General features: G+C 42.6%; 1 protein-coding gene across 1 annotated transcript; it reads left to right on the top strand.

Moving 5' to 3' along the window:
* Positions 1 to 666: 666 nt before the first annotated feature.
* On the top strand, positions 667 to 4,191 carry LOC309405996 (uncharacterized protein C14orf132; the record flags this gene model as incomplete). Its single annotated transcript, XM_082000977.1, has 2 exons — positions 667 to 843; positions 3,967 to 4,191. The coding sequence occupies 2 exons, from the start codon at positions 667 to 669 to the stop codon at positions 4,189 to 4,191; spliced, it is 402 nt and encodes a 133-aa protein (XP_081857103.1).
* Positions 4,192 to 9,715: the final 5,524 nt, after the last annotated feature.

The raw sequence follows: 9,715 nt of genomic DNA, 5'->3' as shown, positions 1-9,715 counted from the left end.
AAAGCACTGCGCGTTTTCTACCCTTAGCCTGCTGTTTATCACAGGCCCTTCACAACTCCCATTCGCGTCAGGTCTGGATATCTCACAGCCTTTAGAATCTCCAGGAAGACCGCGGAGGGAAGACACTGTACCTTCTGGGAGAACAAAGACATCGAGACTGAGGATCAGATTCATCTCACTGAACTTAATTTACCAAAAAGACATTTTGTTGATACTAATAATCCAGTTGATATTAATCATCCATGCTTCCCTCTCTCTAGTGGAGAGATGGGCACATCTCCGAAGGATGATTTACATGACTCTAATCACTGGGCAACCCTTACTCTTAAGTGGCCGTAAGAGGCCAGACTGAGAAGGTGGAGGCTGGACAAGTTCATGGTAGCAAAATTCTTTGTGAGTTATTAAATCCATAGCAATAGCACCTGGCTTGCTGAAAAAAGATGGAGGCTGTGAGTTGTTAAGGAGTAGTATCAGGCATGCTTGCCCTGTTGTGCTCCTACTCTTTCCTAAGCACCTATTTACGGCCACTGTTGAAGCTAACGCACAAGGGAGGTGAACTTTCTGTCTGATACCATGTGGCCATTTCTCTGCTCTTTTGTGAGGCCATTTTAGCAGTGAGAAGGGGGGAATATGCATTTAGTAAGAGGCAATTTCTGCAAACGGGAAATGGGCAGTAATGGTTGTTTCCAGATCTGCGGTGAAGTGCTACTGACCTACAAACAGCAGAACTGGAAGTCGATTTTACAGAAAGATCCCATGGCAGGTGCTGAATGCCAGTGCCTTATATCAGGTCACCTTTTGGAGACTGAGATGACCTGTTTCACCATGCGTTCCCCGCAGATGGTGCAAACAGCTTGTTTGAGCCTCAGACGGGACGAGGAGATTCAGATCTGACATCATTTGCAGCGTGGCGTGTGGCTGTGCTGCCTCTGTGACCGCGCCAGGTGGACTATCAGGGTGGAAGCTTGTCACTTCCAGTAACTCATTGGGAGCACAGAGTATGTGGCCCGAAAACCAGAACAGCGCTCATGGCCTCCCACTGTCTTGGGCACATGCACATGTATGTGTACCTCTGTATTTTGGATGGTTGTTCCAGTGGAAAGATTTTGCAGAATTGACCATCCTAAATGCCGATACCCTTAAAATGGTTTGCTAAAGAGGCAAACAACCTCAGATTGATCATTTTGCTGCCAGTATGGTAAATGTATGCCTGTCATTTGCCATGAAGATCTTGAACTAGTGTCTCCATAGCTGTTAAATACACATCCCTGCATAAATACACTTTTTGTGTTTGAAGTTGGAATCGCCTTTTATGGGAATCTCTACACAAAAAGAAATCCTGATTAAACTGAGCAATGTTTTCTTTATCAAATCCCAAGACATTAAAAAGGCCGTTGCAGTTGGATTCAAAACATCGAGCTGGGCTTGTTGTAAAATGGAAGCTTTTGCTCTCTTTAAAACACACTCTGTGTTGAAACTGGCAGCAAAAATCTTTGATGCAAGAGGAATGTATCAGACTTGACTTTTGCAATTTCCTGGTTGGTTTCTTGCTAACTGCTTTTGTCTAACCATATTTGATCTCAAAGATAATTTTATTAAACATGAAGTAGGTGGTAAGATGTATCCGTTGTGGTCTTTCATAATGCTCTGTTTCATTTTGAATGTGACATATTTTCTAGTACAGATGAAATTTGTTCATGAGTCAGCTTTGAAAGAGAGGCTGTCTTTTATAGTTTTGTAACATGTTATGGGTAGCAAGCAAAAAAAGCTCCTTTATTCTCAAGCTTCTTGAATACTTCTCTCTAATTTGTAGATTGCAGCCACCACCATGGAGAGGAGAGGTGGCTTATCCTCAAATCCTGTCCTGTTGAGCGGCCTCCATAGCGTGGCTGCACTCAGGCAGGAGGGGGGTAGTTCAGTACCAGAGGGAGAGGGTACTGGGAGAGTCAAAATGTGATGCAAGAGTTGAAGGACAAGGTGTTGAAAGAGACTGATTTACCAGTCCTGTGAGTATTTGCCATGGCAATTTAATGCTGATGGTAACGCAGCGTTCTGTGACGTGGCTGAGCGAAGGCAAGGTTGGTTCCTCTGTTATTCACAGGCTGTGATGACTTCAACTACTGTGCTGCTGCTAGTTGTAATAGTACTACTACTAGTGTAACAGCAGAAAGGATTTTTATTTTGTTGTTACTGAGCCAGAGGGTTTCATGTGTAGAAGAAAGCTCCTTGAGAAAGGCAAAGAGTAATAATGGAAAAAACCCAAAAGCATTTACAAGTGGGGTGTAAAACAGGAGATTGTAATTGGGTCTAAAGGTTGGAAGATGATAGCAGCGGCATGGAAACCACTGGGGGCAAGGAAAGGTTGGTTGGTGTTGCAGCAAGAGTTTTTCTTAAGGAGAACATTCCCAGACTTTTTCAGCTTTCCTTGGAGCACTGGAGTTCTACCAGGTCTGAAAGGAGAATGTACGTAGGATACACTGATGTCTAGGTTTTACTCATTGCTCAAGATCAAACCAGTCATCAATGACATGATGGAATATGTCCCTTCTGGTCAGGCTGGCAGAGAGATTTGGACATATGGCTCTGGGGTTTTTTTTTTCCCCGTGAAGCCATGGGTTTGGTCTAAGTACCTGCTACAAATCCTCTGTGAGCTTTAGTTACTGAGGTCTGCAAAGACTTGGGGCTTTACGATACCCACTCTGCTCGTGCTCTTCCTACAGCATGTAACAGTTGCAGTTCCTGAGGTTGCTGAGCAGATCTTTGGCTTTTTACAGGATATTCAGAAGCATGTGTCCTGAGCATTTATAGATACGTGAAGTAGATATTCTGCAGCTTTTTCTGAAACGATGTCCTCTACTTGCATGAGACTGCACTCAGTGAGCCAGGGGAGACTCACCCAGATCTGTGTTCCCAAACATATTAGGGACAAGCATGGAAGCACAAAGCTTTTGTGTGAACTATTTTTTAGTAGTAGACGGTGTTAGTACTACAGTAGGTATCCTTCTCTTGCCTGAATGAGGAATCTATACATTTGCAGAAGGATGTAATTTTACACCACTATGTAGAGGGTAAGAGAGTTGTTGAACCATGAAGAATATGTGTTGTGATCTAGGATGAAGTTGGGAAGACAATTGGAACCGGTATAAGGACAAGGTTAAATAATTCTTTTTTTCTTTAACTTTTCCATATTCCTGCATCGAATAACTGCTGTCTTACTGAGAACTTTTCCTGGTACCACTAAGAAATCCGCTCAGAGCACCGAAGAAACTTTGTCCTTCTCAGTAGAAGTCTGGAGTGGGAGAAGTGCTGGAAGCCTGCCGCTTACATCATTGCTACGGACCCTTTCAAAATCTAATTTGAAGTTTTCCATTGTATAGATTTATAAATCCTGAATTGTTGCAGTGGTGTGTTTTGCAAGTGAAGTCAGTGCACTGAGTACACTCCACCTGTTCTACAGTAAGAACTTTTGCAATTCATATGTTTTTTCATGAACTCTACATAAATCAAGGGTTCACTTCCCAATGATACATAAAAGGAGCACGAATTTTCTGCGTCACATCATCACTGTGCTTGCTGAATGCCTTACAGTGGTATGATACCGTTGCTCGTAGTCACAAAACAATCATGGTGCTCTAAACTTACATTTTGGTATGCGAGTGTTTTGTGGATAGCTGTGTCTCTTCTTTCTAAATGCATAATATTACTTAGATTGACTCGGAGCCTGCATGCTAGTTCTTGTATATATTCCATGTAATATCCATGTTTTCTGCAGTGATACTGATTCTAACAGATGGAAGAAATATTGTAAAGTGCGTGTCTGTGGTATTCCTGACAGATAAGCACCACATACACGAAATCTCAGGAATTCTGCAGGTTTGCTAGTGGTTAGGCTTTTTTAATGACTTTGAGACAAAGCAAATACAGATATTGGTCTTCAGTCTAATTTTGCTATATCTTTCTTCACAGCTTCCTGTTATGGGAGGAGCCTTTATGGACTCGCCCAACGAGGACTTTAGTACAGAGTACTCCTTGTTTAACTCGTCAGCCAACGTCCATGCAGCTTCCTCCATGCAGAATCCACCAGAAGAGACATCCCGTTCTTCAAATGATGCCATATTGTTATGGATTGCAATAATAGCAACAATTGGAAATATTGTGGTTGTGGGGGTCGTGTATGCCTTCACCTTCTAGGATGACTGTCACTCCAAACACTGGAAAAGAGAGGATAACTGCCACAGTATTTGTCATGTGTACGTGTGTGTATATATATGTGTATATCTATATAAATACATATAGGTAGGGACGTTGTGGATTAAGTACTGCCACAATCTATGAAATGAAATGCAAGTTAATCATCTTTAATCTTGATGGCAGAAAGTTTGGATGCAGTTGCAAAGTGTATGGAGGCAAGAGCTTTAATTGAGAACGGAGCCAATACCAGTTTTATACAGAAATGTAATAAAAGAGAGACCAACATGGATATAGTAAATACAAAGAGAAAGTGAGATTTATATAGAAAGTGCTTATTTTCTACTGTTTAGATTTTTCTAGCAGCTTTTCTGGGTTTTGTCAGCTTTTTTGTGCATTTTTTTACTGCTGTATAACGTTGTATGAAATTGTTCTATGTCATGTTTGCTGGACATCTTAGGTTTCCAGATGGAGCAAATGGTCGGCGTCGGCTCAGTTCTCATGAAGTACAAGTTCATCATGTGTGAGTCTTGAGCATGTGCACACACCAGGCTGTGTTCAAAATCATGAGTCTTAAAGCTGTGACAGGCAGACGTGCGCTATCTAACATTTGCCTTCCAATATCAGTTACTGGATGTGATAATCTATGAATTGATGCTGAACCTGACTGCTGTTCGCAGGAGGAGGCACAGCTATTGCAAGGTGTGGCTGGTCCACAGACCCTCTGCACTCCAGAGGAGGAAGCGTTAAACAGAGCAGCAGCACAAGCTCCCGTTGCTGTCTAGAGGTACTGGATTGCAGTGGTTTGTAGATGTGTCCCTTCCAGGAAACAAAGGACAAATACCATGCTTTTCAGCTCATTTCACTGTAATCCAGATTTCCCAAGGCAGCCATGTACTTTTGTAAGCTTATTGGTGTATCAAGAGAATGTGGGGAAATTGCAAAGCCTAATTAACAATGAATGATGTCTATGAGAAAAACAGAATTGAAAGAACGATTTTTGTGCTTGCGAGGGAGTGAGTGCAAGAGTCAGGTATGTCCTGGGGTAGAAACAGCACAAAAAATGTAGTGAGTGATAAATACGCAAGGGCTTGTATTTCAGTATTAATATGTCTCTGAGTTCTGATGAGGCTCCTGGAAGTGATTTTTGTATAGCCTGCTCTAGGTAACAACTGTGATTATCATTTGGATTTGTTCTGTTGAGGGACAACATTTTCCCTGCATTGTTCCCATGAGCAGTTCCTTTTCAAGAGCTTTATCTTTTCAAAACAAGCTGTAGCCTTCCATGTTTCAGAGATTATAAAATCTTGAGGGAAGAGAAAAAAGTCACCTCTGTTGGCAATCCTCCTCTTCCCCCTTAAAAAACAAACACAAATCTATAAAATGTCTGCACAAATTCTTCCTCTATGTCTGCATGTACTGTATTGGTTTTCTGTCTCATACAGCTACTACCCTAATTCCAGAAAGCCTTGTCTCCAGGCACAGAGACTATTTTTGACATTTGCCTGCCACGGAGCTTGAGGCTGGACTAAGAGCTTCTGAATGTATAGAGAGGTTTGGAGTTTCTTCTTTTCTCTTTAAACCCATTTTTCTGCAGGGCTGGTGGACAGTTACTTGAATCAAAGCAATATGCCCCAAATCAGTATTTATAACTACTCAGTAGTCACTGTGTATATTTTTTTTCTCTCTCTATGAACTGGCCTTTAAAGCTGGGAAAGGTGCAAACAGAGCTAGCAGAGGGCAGAAAAACTAAGTTATTTTGAGGATGAGAAAAAAAAAGACAACTCGCTTGAGGAACTGAGCTTCTGTGTGTGTAGTTATTTCCCTGTTTCGAGGCAGGATTTTGTGAAGATGGTTGAGGACAGATGAGATCGGTGCCGGGAAAAAGTTTGAGGAGCCCAGTGCTGGAAGCTCAGCTGAACAGAAAGCAGATTCTGTCTAATAAAATAGCTGTAGTCTTAAGAATGATACAAAAATGATTATTTTCACTGTCCTAAAATAGCTATTCGTTCCTTCATAGGCAGAGAATAATAAAAAACAGGGGAGCTGCATAAATTTTGTACCTTCCCTGTTCTTATACTCCTTATTCTTGCTGAGCAGAAAGCAAGCTAAGTGAGGTTGGAAGGCTGCAGAGAAGTTTCCAACACAGAATTGAGCAGGACAAGGTCTAGTGTATGAACACGTAAGACCCATGGAAATATTGCTTGGTGTAATGTACTGTCCCCAGCCATTTCCTGGTATTACAATTTGTAATTGTATCAGTTACTTGTGGACTTTTCTTCAGTGTTTCTGTAGGCTCTCTAGTTATGCCAGAACTTGGAAGCACTGGTTTTGCATGAAGAGCAAAACATTTCCACCATGATTAAACCCATTTTGACAGTACGGTACTTGCCCAGTGGGATTATCCTACTGCTTAACGAATTTGCCAGTCTCTTTCCCAAAGCACTGGACTGAATTCTTCACCCATGAACGGTGTTAGAGCAGGAACAGCAAAGAACCACCACTCTGCTAATGAAACAGAGTGACATTTTTGTGTTGCTTTTCTCAGAGACTAAGTGCCCTACTTTCATGTGAAATTGATAATAATAGCAGGAGTGTTGGAAAACAATGAGTTCTGCCTCCTTTATCCAGATCATCACATATTTTCATCGTTAGAGGCTGAGTTGTCAAGAAGGGCCAGACAGAACTTTAATTAAAGTAATTGGCTTGACAGGGTGACATGGCAAACTGGGTGCAGGCAGCAAGTGCAGGCATTTCCTGTCTCTTAGTTCAAGATGCTAACTGTGCAGCTTTTCTGTTGAGAAAAAATGGTTTAAGGATGCAGGTGCAAGGATACTGTGTGCAAGAGTCTGGACAGAATATACACCTGATGAGGTGGGCAGAGCTGGGTCAGACGCTGATCTCCTTTGATAGTGATAACATGCACAGTGTGTTTCTGGATGTTGTGTTCTGGCTTCACCCACTACAACCACTTCCATATTCTGGAAGAATAGGGAAGGTTTAAATTCAACTGCTGGAAAAGGGGACTCATCCATCATTAACTTCAGAGAAGGCAGAGGGCAGTGGAGAAGCGGATGAAAGGTAGATGTTTCATAGGTCCTGTGAACTGCGTTACCGCTTCTTTATGTGGGCATATGTTGTACCCTGAACTGTCAACGCAGCTTGACTTGGAGCACTGTAGCTTCTCCTTTCCTTGGAGCCAGGCACTGCTGTCACCCATTGAGGGGTGATGAGGAAGCCCGAACACACTGCCCGGAGCTGTTCTCTGAAGCTCTTCGGTAAATGCAGAAGAGGGCTCTGTGCTTTGCTGAGCACTTCGTGTACCAGCATGAGAGCAGGATTCCACTTACAGAAGATCTAGCACCGATAAGTTACAAGATCCTGATTGAAGTTTGCTCTGTAGTAGACAGAAAGCGTTTCGCTTTATGTGCAGTGTTAGACCCCTAGCTGTGTTGTAAAGGTCGTTGTACAAACACACAAAAAGCAGTACCGTATGTCTGTGCTCTGCAAGGCCATTAATGAGCCACAGGAAGCAGGTAGGCAAGCTGGATGCCCTAACACGTCTCAACTAGCCATGGCCTCTAGCCATCGATAGCAACATATCAAATAATTGAACTATCTCCTAAGAATTTTTTGCTCTAAGCAGGCAGCAGCTCGACATGGCAAAGAGCCTGAAAGCTGAACAGTGATGTAGGTGGGTGCAAAGGCACATTAGATGATAGGAGAATGGGGTAGAGAAACCCACATAGCTACTCCTGTTACATTTTTATCTGCAGGGCTAGAAGTCTGTGCTTGTCCACAATATTAGCATCCTCCTAAACTAAAATGAGGCAGGAGGATGTATTTCCGTGTCAACACACTTGCAAAGCTGAACAACAGATTTTGAAACTGATGCAACAACAGTAGCAGGGAGACTTGTCTGCTACAAATAATGTATTTAGGCATTTGAGTGGGCAAGTGGGCTGATAGATACCTCAGAAGCAATGAAATCCCCCCCCCCAAATCCTTGTTTGCAGTGGGACTTGAGGGTGGTCAGCATCCCACCAAACTGCTGAGCAGCCTGTAATAACAAGTGCCAAATCAAGAGCAAATGGAAGCGGCCAGCCATTATAGTCTTATCCTGTACATCCTTTTGAAGATAAAGGGAAAATGTGCCTTTGTGTCTGTGACCAAACAAATACCCGAGTCCTTAGTCTATAGGTTGTTTTGTCTATTATTACAAGCTTTCATTTTGCTATTCTCAGACAATTCCAGTTGTTAATATCCTCTTCACATTTCTCTGCAGGCTGCTGAGTGTTATTAATTTCACATAGCTCTGTCTGTTTATCCGATGTAATTTTGCTGGGTTTCCTGTGGCTAATCACAGAGCAGAATCTGAAAAATTATTCTCTTTAAGGATGATTTCAGTTATTGAGAGAAATAAGCCAAAAATCAGAATCCAAGATCAAAACACTTTTGTACTTTTGGAGCATCCAGAGCTCTAGAGAACTGAATTTCATCTGGTTAATACACAGAAAGGAAAAGGGCGGTTGGGTCCCTGGTGATAATGTCAGACATCAGGGTTCTGACAGGCAGAGCTGAGTGCTTCATTAACTCCTGCTCTGCCCCTCTGAGCCCTGCTGGCTTCTTAAACTCAGCTCAGGCTGTGTGTCTAAGGGAACTAGCCATCAGCTACAGCATGTCCCTCCTCGTCTTACAGATTGCTAATCCTCAGGGAAACAAGTGCATTTTTTCCATTGGCAGAAGAAGAGCCAGAAATCAATATTCTGCCAGGTATATTGTTATTGGTACATTGGTCCACCACCCAGAAGGTAAAGACAGGAATGTTTTAACACGTGGTTAACCCTTTTACCCCTGCTCTGGGAACATCCTAAAGAAATCAAAGCATTCTGAGGCCTTAAAGTCTCCTACTGCCCTTGATCTGACACTAACCTTTTGTGCTTTCTCATACAACTCCTCTTTGCCTTTTACCGTGTCTTTCCAACTTAAACAGCATCACTATGCTATTCTCTAGAAGCATAGGAAGCTCCTAACAGCTAGGGACCAACCACGTTCCATTTTGTTTCTTGGCCCTTCAGGCACAAAGGAGGAGGAAAGTGTCCAATTGTCTACCCAGGAGACTCCAGGGAGATATGTGCCTTTGCAGAACAAAATATATAGCAATTTTAACTCATTCTGGCCAATACCAGAGTATTTACACCGAGACAACATGACCAGACCTACTTTTGCAGTAACTTGTTCTGGGAAGTATAGCGACGCAGCCAGGAACTGGAAAAGAAAACAACCCTGATAACACAAACCTGTCACATATCTAATCATCTCCGAAGGCAGGTTTGCCTGAGTCATAGGCAGACTTGATCTGTTGGTACCAAGGCAAAAGCCCTTTTGTGTGAGCACAAATGGCGTCTCCATCTTTTCAGGAAGTCTTGGGAGCAGCCAGTGCCACCCATTCTATCTTTCCTATGCAGGCTGCTAATGAAGATGTTTTTCAGTTGTAGAAAATACTCAAAAAGCTTCCTATGGTGGT

Source organism: Phaethon aethereus (assembly GCF_964289735.1).
Source record: "Phaethon aethereus genome assembly, chromosome: 5".
NCBI lineage: Eukaryota > Metazoa > Chordata > Aves > Phaethontiformes > Phaethontidae > Phaethon > Phaethon aethereus.
This window is presented reverse-complemented; position numbering and strand designations above follow the sequence as displayed.